The 18,779-nt window shown below is 45.8% G+C and overlaps 1 protein-coding gene across 3 annotated transcripts in view; it reads right to left on the reverse strand.

Moving 5' to 3' along the window:
* Positions 1-1,339: 1,339 nt before the first annotated feature.
* CACNA1E (calcium voltage-gated channel subunit alpha1 E) overlaps positions 1,340-18,779 on the reverse strand; it is a 498,274-nt gene continuing 480,834 nt past the window's right edge. For 2 of the 3 annotated variants that reach the window (XM_063603599.1, XM_063603598.1), the window contains 4 exons: positions 16,897-17,008; positions 12,407-12,587; positions 10,566-10,756; positions 1,340-9,132 (listed from right to left, as the gene is read on the reverse strand). In XM_063603599.1, coding sequence (XP_063459669.1) covers positions 8,590-9,132; positions 10,566-10,756; positions 12,407-12,587; positions 16,897-17,008 — 1,027 coding nt within the window. In that variant the 3' untranslated portion in view covers positions 1,340-8,589. Of the gene's footprint in view, positions 9,133-10,565; positions 10,757-12,406; positions 12,588-13,661; positions 13,791-16,896; positions 17,009-18,779 lie in introns of all 3 variants that reach the window. The other variant, XM_057301979.2, reaches the window with a different exon arrangement.

Consider the following 18,779-nt stretch of genomic DNA (forward strand, 5'->3'; position numbering starts at 1 on the left):
GGGAATCAGCTGCTTCCTGAACTTGGCGGCTGAGCTGGTGCCCTATAATCCCCCCACCTTTTTTCAGAGGAGGCTGGTCATAGTTTTTCTGGTCACAGAGCCCTGTTGTTCCATAAGGAAGTTCTCTGCCTACCTTGTTAAACTCCTCGCTTGCAGATCAGGACAATGTCCTGATTAGAAAATCTGTTTATCTCTTTCAGGGAATGAGTTTGTATGGAATCTTTAAAAAAAAAAATGTTATCCAAGGCAGAGAACATTTTTTTTCCTTTTTTTTTTTTTTTAAGAGATGAGGGTTTCACTCTGTCATCCAGGCCAGTCTCGAATTCCTAGCCTCAAGCAATCCTTCTGCCCTAGCTTCCTGAATAGCTGGGGTAACACATACGAGCTACCACATACAGCACAAAGTGCATTTTTTAACAAAAGAAAACCTTTCAGAGCCAGGATGTCCTTGGGACTTTGAAAGCCTCCTGAATTCCTCCTGACTGGTCTGAGCAGACCCCAACTAAGCGCAGCTGCAGCGCCTGCTGCCAGCTTACCCTGAGGGTCCTGGCAGGCTTCACTCCCATGATTTCCCTTTCTGGTAGCAGCAAAGAAACACATCAAGTGAGGGAAATCAGGCCGATGCATTCTTTACAACAAGGTTTTATTTATTCTTTTCTTTTATCCCCCCCAAAACATTAAAGTTTTTCATCTTTCTTTTATTTTTAATGGTTTTCCTTTTGGATCCAAACGAGCATCTATATTACAGGATATCCGCCTGGTCAACATGCAGTGCTGAACTGTGGCTTTAGGAGAGATGCACCGATACTCTGGGTGGGCCAGCATCAGCTGCCATTCAAACACCGTGACTGCAGGGGTGTCAGGCTGGCACACCACAGTGGATGCTGCCCTAAGGAGGTGTCTTGTGGGGCATGACTTGCACGTTTTCGAATGCAGGTAGCAGCATTTTAACAGCCTGAGGCAGAGCACCCAATTTCCCTCCTGATCTCATCTTACATGCTCATCCTCTAGGAGCAAAACAAAGAGGGAATGGCCTGACCATGGACCCCGAAGGACAGAGGGTGTGGACCCTGTAGTCCACCTCCTTGCAATGTTGTTATTTGAGGCTAGAACCAGTGCACCCTGCAGAGTCTGAAATCTGTTCCTGATGAAGCTCATTCCCGTCCCACTCACTGGCCCTTCTCCCATCCCATGGTATTCTCACCACTAGGAAGTTAACATAATCTCTCCTTTATTGGTGCTACTATGTTGAAGAGTTGCTAAAGTCATAAAGATTGTCTTCGAGCCGCTTTAAAGCAAGAACCTCTTTCTCTCCATCTCCCAGGTCTGGAAGAAAATTTTGGGAATCTATTAATCCTCTGAGGCCTTCAAAGCCACTACCCTAGGTGAGTTTAACAGAAAGAACTTCTCTGAATCCAGTCTTGTGCTAAGAAGTTTACCCATATTCTAAGTGAAAAAGAGGATCCAAGGTTACACATCTCTAAGTCTGTCCTCTTCTGGGACCTGTTACTTTCTACCTCACTTTGCTTTTGTTCTACAGCTTGTCTTCCTACCCTCTACTCCATTGTCCCAGCCATGAAATGCCAAACACATGTGGTGCATTAGGCTTTTCTCCTCCATTTGTTTTTCTGGATGAATTCAAATCTTGGACTCAGTTTGAGCGGAGTTGGACTGCCCTCTAATATCACAAAGAGGCAAGTTCCTCTGCAATTGCAGCACTTAGGGTAGCTTTGTATAAATTTTGACTTGTTCACAAAACAACAGGATAGAAAAACACTGACTAAAGTTCAGCCTGCAGGCTAAGTATATATCCCAATTGGTAGCCATTAAAACTCAATACCTATGTTTTTACTAACTCCACTGGGATCTGCTTAATATTACACAACTCCATATCAAATGTAACTAAGACCACAACTACTGTCTACCTTAACTGGCAGTTATATTACATTGTTTAGCCCTCATTTCATATTACCTTTATTTTTAAAAATTGATTAATGGCACTTTAAAATTTTGGAGTGTGTTTTTCTTGCTCATCCCTTATAAAAATGTTCAACAGATTTGCTTTAAGTGGTGGTTCTTGTGCCATATAGGCCATTGCCATAAAAAAAAATTAGAGTAGCGGAAGGAAAACTATTGAGTCATCAAATAAAGTCAAATTCGGATTTGGTATATTTGATGATTTCGTTTCCTTTTCAGTTTTGGGGCCATCCTCTGAGTGAAGTGAAGAGGAAGTGGCACAGCCTGGTATAAAGTCTAGGGTCTGGTTGTAGAATGTAGACAGCAATCCATTCTCATCTCTGGCAAACTTGTAGGACAAAAAGAGAAAAGATTCATTCAGATTTCCAATGCTGGGTTGGAGAATATGTCTGGGTGACAATCTATGACTGGTTTAAGTTTGCACAAAGAGAAGGCGACATAAGGAAGCTCAGATCATGAAAACCCAACTTTCTGGATTGAAAAAAAAAAGTCTAGGTTTTTTTTTTTTTAATTAGAGAGATAGCAAGAAGAATAAGGGAAAATGGGAAGAATAGAGTGAAATTAAAGCAAATCCTGGATTCAGATTCCATTAAACAGGAAGTTTCCTTAAAAAAAAAAATCAAATGCTTATAGCAATGCTGAGAATTTCATAGGTACTTCATGGGATCTAACAAGTGAAGATTTTTCTAAATTGCTTTGTGGAGACTAAGTGCTTTAAATTATGTATTATTAACTTAACAGACACTTTACATCATGAGTTAGCCAAACATTCATGTTTCAATTGACAAGGGAAAGAAAGTGAAGAGATGCTTGCTGAAGGCACAAGTTTGAATACAGAAAGCTGGAATATAAAAAACTATTGACTTCCAATAGTTTTCATTTATCAGATTACTACACTATTGTAAAAATTACCTTCTTAAGACATAAATTTTGTATTGGTTAAAGATGTCCTGAAAAAATTCTGTACCTCCTTGGCTTTCACTGAAGTTTTGGGGCAGTTTTTCATTAATTTGGGTTATATTTTAAGTCCTTAGGAAAAGACAGAGGCCAATTTAGACAGAAAGAGAAAGACGACAAAAAGGAGACCAGAGAGAAAAGACAGCTGGTACTATAACCTCAGATTTTTGACTCAAATATCATATCACTAAATTTGATGGCAATCACTTCCTAAAGAGAAACAGATTCAGAAACATTGCAGATCACCAAGGTATCCTTCTTTGCTATTCCAGAATAGGTCTGTTACAAGAAACCCAGCCACCAACCAAACCACCCCAAACAAATAAAAATAAACATAAATCCCCACACCTCTTTTGACTTGGTCTACTCAACTCTTTCATACCTCCAAAAATAAAAATGCAAACCTCAATAATGTATTTACAGGTAGCATGGCTTATGATAAAATCTCCTTTTGCATTTAGAAGTTCAAGATACTAACTCCCCTAACTTACAGCATGCGGAGAGAGGGTGGGTGGAAGAAAGCAAAACTAGGAAAACAGAAGGGCAGTTTGGGGGTGTCCCAGCCTCAAAAGCCATCAATTGGACTTTGCTGTGAACCCCATTCATACTTCTCAGCTATCTTGAGTTTTGTTTAGAGAGGCTTTTCAGGCCCTTTGGGTAGGCTGGGACAATCTATGAATTTGTTCTCTTTGGCTTGGTGTGACCTCTCTGGGATGCATAAACCTCAGAAGTTTAAAGCAGAAAGGATTCAAGGAAAGAAAAAGATGGCCTCCGGAAAGCAAAGATAGTTCTGTTTGTCCTTTGTCCCTTAAAGCGCTATGTCTATGTACTCTGACTGGGTGGGCTGTAGCACCTAACAGCTGACAAAACACCATAGCTCTGCAGCCGAGCCCTCCCTCCACAGACAGCAGAGAAGCCATCAGCTGCTGCTCTATTTGGGGTAGACCTGGCTATGATGTACAGGGTGGTTCAGGAAAGAAACAACAAAAGACAAAAAGGCAAAGCTGGTGCTACAGGCAGTACTTATTAATGTAGGATCTCTTTGATCACCTTCTTACAAAGGTTAGGTCACAAGCCCTGAGTTAATTTTGTTTGGATTTTGTTAAAATAAGCGTCTCAATGTGGAGATATTTTAAAGAGAAGTTATCCAAACCTGAACCTGATTCCATAGAGACTCTTTCTGGAGTCAAACCATCATTCCCTGTCTGGCCACTTGCAAGGGACCCACTTCTTCCTTCTTTCCTGCATCATAAAGTCCTCTCCTGTACCTCCTGGACGGTGCCCATTGCTCTGGGATCTATGAGGGAAGGACTTGTAGGCTGGGTGAGAGAGCTAGTGGGGAAGAATTCACCCCAAGGCATGGCAACGCCTCTCACCAGGATTCTTGGCATACGCTAACCCTAGGCCTCTGAGGATCTCAAAACATAACAGACATGAAACTGATGAACAAAAATAGCAGTAAAAATTCCTTAACCTTCAAGTCTCAAAATCCTTGAAAGGTAGCTATTTGCTCCCCTTCTGCTGTACGTTTGCTCTTTCTTTACATACAACCTCATAATATTTATATCTTATAAATGAGCCGAGAAATATCCCTCAACCTGTCCCTGGCCCCAACCACTAAAGAAACACTTTGTCCAAAAAAATGAAACATCCAGAGGGCTGAGAAGTAGGATGTAATGAAAAATTGAGAACAACTTTTTAAAAATCAAAATTATATGAGATTTTTGTTGCATTATGCCAGGAGACCTCATTTTCCTGCAGTGAGCTTTTATCCAGTAGGTGGGCATTGTGTCCACCCCCACACCCTACACCTTGTGTCAGTTGTCTTGCGAGCAGCACCAGGTGAGTTCCAAACCCTATTTCATTAGAATGCAATATTCCCCCATAGCTGAGAGAGTGGTGGAGTCAGTCAGGCAAGCAAATAAGCTTGGATTGGGTGGAATTAACCATCTCAGGAGCTGGATCAGCGCTAACATGCAGCAAAACAGAGGCTGGGATGGGAGAACAGAGGGAAGACGACCCTCATGCTCACCACATAGGCTCTATGGGGTTGGGAGGAATCTGTGCAAAGAAGGGAGATACTGGCTGAGAGGTGGATTATGGGGACTTCTCTTTGTGGCCCCAGAGTCAAGAGAGGTCAAAATCTAGAACATTTGGACTTCAGCTTCTGGGTAATGTTCTTGGTGATCTCAGTGCCCTATGGAGACATTGAATAGGAACTACAAGTGAAGCCCAGAAGAAAAACAGATTCTTCAGCCAGAAGGGCAGCAGAGACCCCCACTGACAATTGTGTTCATGACTCATGTGGAACCAAGGGGATGCTAGCTGGTGCCAGCCCTTCACGGGGCAGGAAATTCTATGCTGACCCTGGCTCAGGGGCACCTTGGCTGGAGCCCTGCCCCTGTCCAAAGGTCGCTGGCACTCTGTCCTCTAGGAGATGGGGAGACAGACACAGAGAAAGAGACAGCATGCATTCCCTACCTGGAGTCTGTCTGGAGCCTTAAGTGAAATGAGGGGTAACTAAATGCAAACCTACTTAGAACATCTCCCTGCCTTGGTTTCCTTTCCTCCTCCTTTTACCTTCCTCTATCTTGGCTTTGCTCTTGTTTTGAGGAGATGGTGAAGACGAGTCATATATTAGCAAGAGAAACTGAATATATGACTCAAGAGTCTTCTGAGGTGGACCACCAGTGCCCAAATTTGATCTTGTGGTATATCTCAAACACTGGTTGTAGTCTTCTTTTGCATGGAATTTCTCAGATGCTGCTGTAATTAACCAGAGAAAAGAATAGGTGTTGGGGTCTATAGGGGCCTCTTTTCAAGGGAGGCAGACTCTGACACCCAGCAAGGGAAGGCTGGCATTGACTTTTGTTCAGAGGCAGCAGAAAACCAAACAAGATGATGAGTTTGTGACTCAACGGAAAATTATTTTATTTTCTGGTCTTAATAGAAGAGTAAGTGCAGGCTGAGGGAAAAGAAACCCAATTTCTTGGTCAAGGGAAGGTGAATAAAAGAAATTCACTGGTAATAGAAAACCCAGGTGGTCAGTCAGGTGACCGCATCTGCAGTGCTTTCCAACACTTTATTCAGGACTCAAATACCTGTGTGTATGAGTTCAAGGAGTTCAGGAAGATTTCCTGGCACAGTAAATTTAGTGTTGTTTATACTATTTGCAGGCAAATTCCATTTCTGGAAATTGCTCTGCCAGCCTGCATTTCTCCTCTTGAAATGGCATAAGGTGTCACTAAAATTCCCTTTCTCAAAACACCATGCAATAGACTCGCTGGCTCAGAATGGTCGTCCTGTTGTAGGCCTCCCCCTAGGGAAAGCTGTATTTCCGAGGTGGAAAAAGCAATTTTGTGCACACAAAGCAGCCCATAGCAGCACTTTGGCATGAAATGATGCTGAGCAGAGGAAACTTTAAAAGCAATACAAGGCCCAGAATCAGCGTCTTACGTAACGATCACACCTGTTAGGATCAGGGTGCTGTATATCACATTCCCAGCCACCCTCAAGCACACATGTGCTAAGTGGGAGAGGAAAATGAAGACAAAAGAGGGTCTGAGAGTGGGAGAGCTCTGTCTCTGCCTCACTGGCCTCCTCTGTTGGGACAACTTTGGTTTGGGGGCTGACCGTGGGTCATAAAGCTCCATCAGTATCAGAAGAGAAGGCGGGGCCATGACAAATGATTCTCCAGCCATGTGGTTGAATTTGGCTTTTCAGGGCTGATGCAGCTATTATATTTCAATTTAAAAAATAGAGGGAAAAGAGGCTCCTTCTAAGAAAAATAACAACTCTGGATTGCTCCTGCCCAAGAGGAGGAGTGTGTCTGGGCTGGAGGAGTGTTTATCCACTGAGTGCTCAGTGCAGGGCAGATCAGGATCCTGGGTGGCAGGCTCCATCTGTTCCTGGTGGGGGAAGGAGGGCCCCGTCGGGCACCCATTCACCTGCTGTGATGGCACTAAGGATGAACTTAAGGGAAAGGTACATTTCCACCAGATAAAGCCAGTGATGTGTCCCCTCCGATGGAGCTGTATGCCATATACCAAAAGAGCACTGGCTTGGCAAGAAAGGGCTCTCTTGCTCAGTGCTTCTGCGTTTGGGCCATTAGGAATGACAGAGTGGGACTGTCAGCCCCAGCTCTTACTCTGGGGAGGGGTGAAGCCCCATCTTGGCCCAGGGGCATATTCAAGGTGACCAGGGCCCCAGTCTTGTCATCCTGTATGATGAGGCCCCACTGGAGCCTGCTTTGCTAGAAGGAGCAGCCCAAGTCTAAGCTGAGGTATATTTACTAATCACCTTAAAGCATCCTGTCAAACTGACCTGAACCCCACACCAGCTGCAGAAGCTGCAGTCCCAACGGTCCCTCCTCAGGGGAGGTCCTCAGTAAATCCAGACTTTCACAGAAGCTTATTTCAATCTATCAGCCTTTCCCATCTTTACAGAAATCCCTACCCAGTGGTGGGTAGCCTACTTGGATATGTGTGTTCTGCCCTCTCAGAGGAGTGGCAGGGAAGGCTGGGCCTCTGGCACTTGGCCTTACTGGGCTTGGCACAGCACTGGCCTTGCTGCCTCATGGACCAGAGTGTGGGCTGACCTTCAGCCAGGAGGTGCTGGTGTGGCCGTAGCACTGTTACACATATTTAATTGCTTCCACACTGGTTGGAAAACAGACTCTGTTTTGAATCTCTTAGGTGGCCCCTGCTACTGTACCCACACCCTCAGGGTTCCCCCATGACTGGCATCTAAAGAGCCAATGCCTGCAATAGCATGGGCTCCGGCACTAGGACCAAACTCCACTTACATTGATGCCATAGCGGTTGTTAAATACTTTTATCTTCACCCTTACCAGAGCCTCAGGCACCTTTGTGGACCCTGGGGGACTTCCTGACCTGTCCTAAGTCTCAGCACCTACTGTGTGGGTGACAGGCCTCAAGGATGGGGGGCTATACCCCCCAGCACCACCAGTTCTGTTTCTCTGTCTCCCTCATGGTAGGGGCTGCCGGGCTATGGCTTTTCTTGTCCAGACCAGCCCTTGCTGCTGTTGCCTCAGCACCCTGACCCCTTTCGCTTCGGCTTTCTCCTCCCTCCCTGGCATCCGATGTTCCTGACTTAGCCTGTGCTGCCCTGGGGGAAGCAAGCCACAGGGTTATGCATGAGATGCTGCTGCAGTTGCCCTGGTGGCAGTGGTGCTGGCTGAGGCGTAAGAGCTGGTGAGGGAGGAGAGTCCTCTCCTATGGTCTCCACTACTCCCCAGTTAAGAGCCAGAAAGTCTTCCAGGCTTCTCAGGGCACTGAGTGTAGACATAGGCCAGCTAGATCCCTCCACAGCTTTTAGAAAAGTGGGAAGGGGCAAGGGGAAGCAAAGCCATCCTCGTGTCCCTTCTCCCGCAGTAATAACCCTCCACGTTCCTGGTATCTTTCCCCAGCAAAGAGGCAGAACTATGGCAGTGCCCATCTTGCAAAGGGGAATAAAGCAATTTGGTGGGTTTGACTGGTGTTCTGATTGTCCTTTACTTCCTCTTCTCTGATAATGCATGGTGTCCTTCCATCTTCCTTTTCCCTCTTCCTCCCCCCCGGGCCGCACTGGCTTCCCAATTCTGTCTTGGTTTTCTCCATGTGAGAGAAGAGCATGCATCGGAGGGGGGAGCAGCCTCTAGCATTTGTCATCTTCTTCCGTGTCACTTAGCAGGTTGTTGACAGCCCCACACATCATGCCTGGCCCAGGGCCCCCGCGCCTCCGCCGCCGATAGTGCCCGTTGGGCATCTGCCAGCTATGCCGCAGGGGTGGGGCTGAGCCGATGGTGTTGGAACGGCCCAGGCTAGTAGCCACGGCTGCTTCGAAAGTGAGCGTCTCCTCCTCACCACAGTCTGAGGCATGGGAGTCTTCGTGCAGGGCCAAGTAGGGCTCGGAGATGTAGCGCTGTGGGGAGGCATGTTGGCTCTGCTGGGGGTGCGGAGAGTTGGAAGACTCGGTCAGGCAAGCATTGTTGCTCTCCAGAGCTTGGGAGGTCAGCGGGGAGCCCTCCTCGCTTCCATCAGCAGGTGGAGAGATGCTGCCCGCGTGTCGAATCAGGGAGCTGTAGGAAAGGAGGGGCCGGGGCTTTGGCGGGACGGGTGGGAGCTGCCGACGACTTCTTCTTGGGGTGCTGGTGTCAGAGACAGAGGGGATGGAGCTCTCACTTAGGGAACCTGTGCCCTGTATAGCAGGAGAGACATGGCATGTTAGATTGGGCTTGGCATGATCCCTACTTGCAACTCTGTTAAGAGAGTCCTTGGAATCTGAATTCTGTCAGGGAGAGGCCTGAGCTGGAGCTCCCTGTAGTATTCACATCCACTCAGGGAAAAAGGGATTGAAGAGATTAAGGAGTCAAGAACATTTAGACCAGGACATCTCAGACTTTGTGCATACAAACCTCTGGGGATCTGGTTAAACTGCAGATGCAGGCTCAGAAGATCTGGGGCAAGGCCTGAGATTCTGCATTTCTAACAAGCTTCCAGGTGATGCTAGGGGTGGCAGGTCCGTGGAACAAGCACTTGGACTACTAAGGAAGCTCTACATATGTAACAAGGGGCACACTAAAAGAGAGACTTTAAACTTGAGAAAGACAACTCTGTGGAAGGTGAACAAATGCTGGAGTTGCTCTGTCTGGGAAACCCTTATTCCTGCCCATGTCTTCTGTGGTTTGCTGAACTCAGCTTCTGTACCTGATACACTCAGTTGTTGGCTCAGGCCATACTTGCCCTCACCTATTCCCAAGGGAAACTGAGCCCAGGTTTTGGGAAGTAAACCTCCAGGAGAGCATTTCTTAAGGTATGTGTGACCTACGAACCTCCTGCTGAGAATCCTACAGAGGGGTCTTTTCAAAGGCAGACTCCTGGGTCCTTCAGGCACCAGGAATGTGCAGTGCTAGTAAACTTCATGGGTTAATGCTGTTCGGCACTAAAATTTGAAAACTGTTGTTCTAGAAGGGAAACCTCTTGACTGCTGTGTCTCTAAAGGTTTGCATTAGCAGCCCTGCCTTTTCTCCGCTGATCATTTCTGTTGAGGGGCTCTCCTATTATGGGTCAAAATGCCATGACTAGAGATAGGGCTGTAGTAAGGAGTAAAACAGAGTCTATGAATGTTTTCATACAGATCTGATAGTTATTCCTTAGGCACCAAGCTGGTGGTTCAGCAAAAGGCATGATCTTGCTGGGATGGCTGCAAGCTAGGTAAATGAGGGTGAACTGCTCTGACTTGTGAATCCTGGGCTGAGAGATGAATCACAATTCTCACAAATACTGAGGATCACAAGATGGTCAAAGGAAACTTTCTGGCTAAAGGACCATCCTCTCCTCCAAAATCTGGCTGTCAACCTATTTATATCTCTGGTTTCTGAAGGCTGGAATGGAATGACCTCTAGACACCATCTTTTTGGGGGAAATCTGGTTTTCTGTGAATTCAGATCATCTCTGAGTACACAAGCATTGAGCAGCTAACCTCTATGCACTATAGGTATAGCTTCCTGTGAAATTCCAGTCTTTGTGGGTACTTGAATGCGTTTGCGAAATGCTCACGACTTGCATCTAATGATACAGCCCACCCTCCCCTGTCCTTCTGCTGTAGACTGGCTTCCTCTCTGCGCTCACCTGTCTGTTGGGCGTCTGTGACCTGCCCTCACTGGGTGACCTGGATTGACGGCGCTCTGGGGACTCCCAGTCAGCCTGGGTCCCTCGCTCTTCTGAATTGCAGCGGGAGACATCAGGAGAGAGAAGATGCTTTCGCTCTTTTGACCGTCCCCGCTCCCTGCCCCCTGAGCGGTGAGTGTCAGACTTGTGGCCTGTGAGAGATGACAAAAGCACTTGGTTATAACTCTGTCCACTCTGACCAATGATGATGAAGGGACTTCTCTCCAAGTATCACATCACAGCCTGGGGTTGGGCCCTCAGAGGAACCACATGTTTGTGTCCCCCCCAAATTCAAATGTTGAGGCCTAATTTGTTCCTGATGGTATGGTATTAGGAGGCAGGGTATGAGGGTGGGGCCTCCATGATGAGATTAGTGCCCTGATAAGAAGAGGCCTGAGAGTGCTTGCTTCCTATCTCTCTGCTCTCCATCATGTGAGAATAGAAAGAAGACAGGGATCTGCTGGCACCTTGGTCTTGGATTTCCCAGCCTACAGAACCATGACAAATACATGTTATTGAATCCACCCAGTCTGTGGTAATTTGTTGTAGCAGCCTGAAAAAAGATAGGCCCCTAAAAGAATCCTGGCTTCTCCAGGTATGTCAAAAGATGATCTGAAAGGGAAGCAGGGGAGACAGGGGAGAAAGGCAGGCTAGCAAATTACCTATTTTGTAAGCAGGTAAGTTTGCAAGGTGCCACTAGAGACACATATGTCAAACAATGCAATCTATTCTGTTTCTATTTATGCTACACACAATATAGGATCTTGGTTAACAATATGGCTCAGGAACTCTATCATAAATATGGCTGCATAACTTTTTGGGGGGAAGGTGGCACCAGCAGAAGGGAATTAAGAAATTTCTATGAACTAAATAATCACACACCTAACATAATGCCATGGTGAGAAGTCCAGGATTGAAATGAAAGGATCCCAGTGCTAGTCCCAGTTCTGCCACTTAATGGCCCTATGACATGGGACAAGTCACTGCTTTTTCAACTTTGATTCCTTTATCCAATAAAACAAAATAGTTGAGCCAGACTAATATATATAGATATATATAGATATATATATATTTTTTTAAAGCAAAAAGCTTAAAAGAAATTCGGGCCAGGTGCAGTGGCTCACGCCTGTAATCCCAGCACTTTGGGAGGCCTAGGCGGGCGGATCACGAGGTCAGGAGATTGAGACCATCCTGGCTAACATGGTGAAACCCCGTCTCTACTAAATATACAAAAAATTAGCCAGGCACGGTGGCGGGCGCCTGTAGTCCCAGCTATTCAGGAGGCTGAGGCAGGAGAATGGTGTGAACCCGGGAGGCGGAGCTTGCAGTGAGCCGAGATCACACCACTGCACTCTAGCCTGGGCCGCAGAGTGAAACTCTGTCTCAAAAAAAAAAAAAAAAAAAAATCAAACACAGGAAATAACTCCAGGTAGCACTGTTTAGGTTGAAGTGGAATTGGTGGTTAAAGTTCAGTCCTCACAGTGGGTCTCTAATACAAGCCTAAAAAGCCCCAGTGGTTTTGTAGAAGGCTATTTGAAAAGCTCCCTCAATTCTAATGATTTGTATAGCCCTGCTCCAGAAGGAAGGGATTGCAACAGCCTTTCTGGTGAACACAGAGGAGGGCTTTGGCCTGTTTCAGGATGTAAGTCAGATACAGGAATTCCCTTTGGTAAGGAGCATCCTTCACTTTCTTCAGCCCTTGTCTCTGAATTCTTTTCTGGTTATCTATAGTCCTTGGAGAGTAAGTCCAGGGCAGGAGCCCACTGCCTGATGAAAGAGCTGGACACTGAAGACCTCCTCACCTGAATCAGAGTTCAGGCGGTGGGCTGACAGCCGCAAGGAGGAGTGGTAACTCCGGCGACGGGACTTGTAGGTATTTTCACTGCTTCGCTCCATGGAGAATTCCTCCAACCACGAGGAATTTGAACGCTTATCCCGAATAGTGGAAAATGAACGTCTCATGGAGCTAGGGTCTGTCACCACCTGGAAATACAAGCCCCCAGAAAAACACAAGGTATGGATTAACGATTGAAAAGATCTAAAAGGACAGAAGCACCAAGACTGAGACGTTAAGGAAGGCAAATTGTAACCCCTGGAAATGGTAACTTCCCTTGAATCTCTCTTGCTCAAACCTTAGCTGGTGGAAACTGTTCAAGAAAGCATACTTACATTATGTTAATATAGTCACTGGAAATGGTCCAGGATCTTTTCTTCCTGTAGCTGAGTGTACCAAGGCAAAGCCATGCGGAATGCAGGCAGGAACTGTGCAAGCTCCCATAGAGCCCTCTACCATGGGGCGCAGCCAGGCTGCAGCAAATACTGTGCTGCTTTGAAACATGTGAGGGCAATTGTCTAAGAGGCCATCCCATCCATGAAAGAAGCATGGCTTTGCTTTTTTTTTTTTTTTTAAACGCCCTTGGCAGAGAAGGCCCTGCCCTGCAGCACTAGAGCCTAGGAGAGCTTGCAATTTAACAAGTGCTAAGAATGTATCACTCTCCCTCTGCTGCCATCAATCCCACCTAGCCCCGTTTTAAATTCTGGCATTTTGATTTGCCACAGATATTAAAACAAATCTACAAAAACTTCTTGTCTCTGTCAAAACCTGATGTAAGACAGACAGACAGGAAAAAGAAGCCAGGAAAACAGACAAAGAAATGAGGTGTGGCCTGCACTGGTTAGGACAGACAGTCCTGACACAGACCTGTGTGTGTAAGTAACTGCATATGTGCTGGAGGAGTCAGGAAACAAAAAAAGGATGGAGAAGTACACAGAGAAAATCCTGGAAAATATTTCTTGCATGGCTGGTTGAATCTTGAGAATGTTTAACCCGTCCAGAGTGAAGTATGCAATTTCGTTCGCTGGGTTGTTGTGGTTAGGGGGGTCATTGAAAACACCGGAGAAGCAGGCTCTATTAGAGACGACCCATGAGCCAGCTTTTATTTATAGGGAAGGGGTGCGGGCACGTCAACGGCTCACCTGCAAATATCAGATATTATTCCATAACCCAGCTAATACAGCCCGGATGCCACTGCATTAATGTAGGTGGTTGCTTTTTACCTGGGGATCCACAGTCAGACGTGGCATAGAAGATGCCCTCCCAGATCCCGCATGCTCCTGGGTGTCCGAAGGAAGGTAGATGCCATGGTTAGAGGGCTGCACGCTTTTTAATTCACTAACCTCTGGCTCCTGGAAATAAACACACAGCCAAGCTTGTGGGACTTGGTTCCATCTCATTGCTTCTCACGTCCAGTGGACAATTCAGCCTCCTCAAGAATGGCTTTCAAAAGAGAGACTTGCAGCTTTAAGGTCTCAGTTGTATGTATATGTGTGTGTGTGTTTATGTGCACCTATGTGCTATATGTTCCAGACAGGAAGCTCTAGCTGGGATTGAGTACTGAAGGTCACCTATTTTTCTGGTGTAGATTCCTCTTTTTCATCACTAAGCAACGATTCAGATTTTATTGTTTTCTGCAACAAACACTGTTTGGTATAATACTTTTCAGATATGTGAAGTTCGCTTTCTAAGAAGTGATAGCATTGGATTTATTCTTTTAATCTGAAGAAGCCTTTTATCAATTAAATAGAAACCAGTTTTCTAAGGGAAGTAAACAATTTCTGATGTCAAATACGTCTTCTCAAGCCTTAAGACACGTGACTTTAAGAGTTTTCTTCTGATTGAAACCATCCAAAGATGTGGTGGGTGGCTGTCAGGGATGCCCTGAGTGACACAGTCCCATGGAAGGATGATGCAAGCCACTTGCAGAATTTTAAATGTCCAAGTAACCATGTTGTAAAAGGTGAAATTTAATAACATTTAATTTAGCTGAATATATCCAAATATTAGCATGTCAACATGTAATCAATATAAAAATTAGTTTATATTTTATCTGGACTAGCCACATGTGGCTAAGAGCTATTGTTTTGGACTGTGCCAGCCTACAGTGTTATCAGGTTGGACTGGAAATCTCTAAGGTTCCGTCATTCTTGTTTGGCAGTTGTGCATGCGCTATACAGATAGCTAGTATCATTGCATAAAGAGCTGTATGAGAGACGTTTACGTGGGCTACCTAACAAAAAGACCTAAGAACATCTTGGGCAGATGGAGATCGTACCAGAAAAAAGCTATTTTATATTTAGGATTTTATATTTAGGAAATGACACCCTAAAACATGTAGGGCATTGCCCAAAGGAAAGAGTGTCTGGGACCCCCACCTTAGCCTATGTGACCATTTGGCTGAGTGGTTTCTGGTGTGTATGGCAGGGGTACTTTCCCAAGACATGTGCTATGGTGCACTTGAGGGAGTTATAGTGTTTGTAGTACATGCTTTGTATAGCACACAGTTCTGACTCCAGACAGACGTGGTAACAACACTGCAGTCTACAGGTATCAGAGGTGGTGTGAGACGCACACTCCATATGCACACACACAATCATGGCCACGCCTGGGGACATGGAGCAGCAGCCCCGAGGGATGGGCAGAAGTACACAGTGTTGAGTGTGTAGCACAGGCCGACACCTAAATTGAATTACAGACACTGGTACTGACAATGAGATGAACACATATCCAAAAAGTCCTGGCACTATGGCTCAGCCCTGGGGAACCCGCAGAAATGATGTCATAAAGTCTCCCTGTGAAAGAAAGGACACATTATTGCGATTTTTTTCCCACTAGACACATCGCCAGGCAGGCAAAATGCTGTGAGGTCTTTTTAAGAATCAAACTATCTATAGTTTATTATTCCACAGGTGTTGGTGCTAAGTTCCTCAGAGGGGAGGGCAGAGAATGACTCTACTAGTTCCTACCTGCCTCATCAAGAACACCCTCAGGCAGTCAATTGCTCAGCCCTGGGGGCGTCTGGACTAACTGTCTCCCCCACACAACCATGCACGATTCTCTGTCTCAGCACTCGCAGGAGATAGAAGCACGCATTTGTTTGAGCTACTGAGTGTTTTTCGCCCTCTGTGGGGGTGCCCATTCCATCACACATCATTCAGGGTGGCTCTGAGGTACACAGTAGCAGCGGGGAGGGATCAGGAGAGAAATGAAGGGGAGAGAAAAGCCACAGATGAATCAGAATTTAAATGATATGGAACTCACTTAGTACAAGCTGTCTGTACAGACTTTTGCAATGGTTGGGTTTTGTCTTTTTTTCTCTTCAGTCCAGTGACTGCTTGGGCTTCAATTCTAAGCTAAGGTTGGGGTGGGGGACCTTGAGCTCATGGCTCCTGAACTAGGAATAATGGTAAAGTCAATGATGTTTAGGAACCATATTTTAGCTTTGTATTAGCTAAGCCAAAACTTGAATCTCTCCTCTCTTCTTCAGGCTTTCACTTGAGTCAATAGGTCTCTCAGGAATTGCTTTTTTATTTGTTTTTGAGACGGAGTCTTGCTCTGTCACCCAGGCTGGAGTGCAGCAGTGTGATCTCGGCTCATTGCAAGCTCCACCTCCCAGGTTCATGCCATTCTCCTGCCTCAGCCTCCTGAGTAGCTGGAACCACAGGTGCCTGCCACCAAGCCTGGAAAATTTTTTTTGTATTTTTAGTAGAGACGGGGTTTCACAGTGTTAGCCAGGATGGTCTCGATCTCCTGACCTCATGATCTGCCCGCCTTGGCCTCCCAAAGTACTGGGATTACAGGCGTGAGCCACCGCGCCCAGCCAGGAATTTCACCATTTATGCTAATAAACTCATTTTGGGGTCAGGGAAGTTACTTTAGTGGCCTGTTAGAATGTCTTTGAATTGTGACCAAAAGGGACAATGTGCCTGAACCCACACAGAGCAGAGGTAAGACAGTCTTCTGTGCCTCCTGGCAGGCAGCTCGTCACTGTGGCACATGCTGCTGCTAGGTTCTAGAGGAGGTGGGCATCACTAAGGAATGGCATGGGGCATTTGTGTGTCCCACAAGCAGTACCTAACTACACTAAGAGGCAGGGTTGGTGTCACTCATTCTCTGGTGATGCATCTTCAAGCTCCCCATCAAAGGCAAGATTTTATAAGTGACTTCCGGTCTTACACTTGATATTCGGGCATAAACTAAGAGGGCTTGGCCTAAAGCAATTTAAGTTCCTGCTGCAGGGAAGGGACCTCTGGGACTGTAAAACCTGAAGAGGGAACATTGTCAGAGCACATGAGAAACTGGGCTAGAAAAGGGCTAAGGCAGGACACCTCCAGGGCAACTGGCTAAACTACCAGAATGGATTTTCCTGACAGACCATGACTATGTATTAAAATTAGTGAGAGGGATCAGGAAACCAAGGAAGTATTTTTGAGGTCATATAACTCATGCATTCACCAGAGACTGCCGTTCTTGGAACTGTCCATCATCGGCGGGGTCCATACAAGCCAACTGGAATATATCCTGGGGAGAGAGTGGACTCATCGAAGGGTATCCACTCCGGCCACTCCTGAAAAGCAATGTCAAATCCAGAGGTAATGAGGGACAGTCATGCCACTAGCAATTCCCACCCCAGCAGGGCAACACCCTTTAGCCTTGACTGGCTTTTGTAAACCTAGTAACTTACATGTGGCTAGTCCTGAAATTAAAAAAAAAAAAAAAAAAAGCACCAGAAGAGACAGAAACTGATGTTTTCAACCTGCATCCTGCCTTTGGAACCATTCATTATTCTGCCGGGGGCTAGCATGTCTATGACATCATTTGTCACATTCAGCCATATGGAAGAGCAACACTAGATTGTAAACCTATTTCTGTTCAGTTTCCCCATTTGGCGGAAAAACACCCTAGTTTACACAGTGAACAGTTTGTTTAAATATTAAGCAGCCATGGACTTTTTAAAAATTTTCCCTACTCGCAGTAAGAATATGGTCTTATTTTGCCAACATCCCTGGCCAAACTAAACAATTCAGTCCAATTCCATTGCCATTTATTGAAGGACTACTTTGTACCATACATTAAGTCTGTTGGTTCATGAACTGAGAAGGATTTCAGAGGTGGTGGGGTTCATGAACTGAGAAGGATTTCAGAGGTGGTGGTGAGGAGTTGAAAACCTCTTGGTTGATGGCAATGTAGGAAGAGGTTTAAATGGTGGTGAGAAAAGAGGATGGAGACAAAGTCTGCCCAGTTGTTTAAGTTGTTTAGAGGCCTCCAAGGGAAAAGAATGCAGAACTGGCACAGTAGGCTTGTTATTAAACCACTGTCTAGTACTTCCAGACACTCTTAACCTGACGGGATCCACTGGGCTTGTTAGGAGAGAAAGAAGCAGCCAAGCTTTCTGGAGAATGTGGTGCCTGTTGCCAAATTATTGGCTGACTGCCACCAGTATGGTAATAGCTACCATCTGACCTGCTCAAGAATGCAGAGTGAGCTTCCAGATTATGGGAGGAAGGACTGGGGTCAGTGGTTGGGCAGCAGCTCTCTTTGTGGTGGAGTTAGGAGGGAGAGATGGGACACCATCTCTTTTAAGTCTACTGCTGATGACTCTGCATCCAATGGAAAACTCAAGGCATGAGCAAGGTTGCCAATTACTTAAAAACAATCCATAGGAATGTTTTTTTAGATTACAGGAGAAGATATGAAGAGCAGAGAATCACCTAATCTGTCCCCTTGCTTCCAATGAGAGCTTTTGCTGAGTTTTCACAGCTGCTACAGAGTTTTTACAGTATTTAAATGACCTGCCTAAATGTCAGTCATCTTCCCCACTTGTGGCATCTCCTGAGAACCACTGGGAACAAGATTGAGCACAGCTAGTATAAGAATGAGTTCTCGGCTTTGCACTGTGTTTCACACCTGTACTCTCAGCACTTTGGAAGGCCGAACTGGGAAGATAGCTTGAGCTCAGGAATCTGAGACCAACCTGGGCAACAAAGCAAGACCTGTCTCTACAAAAAAATTAGCCAGCAGTGATAGCACGTGCCTGGGGTGGTCCTGGCTGCACAGGAGGCTGAGACAGGAGGTTCACTTGAGCCTAGAAAGTGGAGGCTAAAGTGAGCCAGTTGTGCCACTGTACTCCAGCCTGGGCAACAGAATGAGATCATGTCTCAGAAAGAAAGAAATGGGTTCCTTTTTGTCCTACAGAGAGTAAATAATTATAGAATCCTCACTAGAGGGAGAGGACCCTTGGAATCACTTAATAATCTCACAGAGTTAAATAACTGGAAACCAGAGTGATCTCCTACTTTGAAAACCTTGTCAAGCTGGGGCATAAAGTCCAGAATTCT

Source organism: Pan paniscus, chromosome 1 (genome assembly GCF_029289425.2).
Source record: "Pan paniscus chromosome 1, NHGRI_mPanPan1-v2.0_pri, whole genome shotgun sequence".
NCBI lineage: Eukaryota > Metazoa > Chordata > Mammalia > Primates > Hominidae > Pan > Pan paniscus.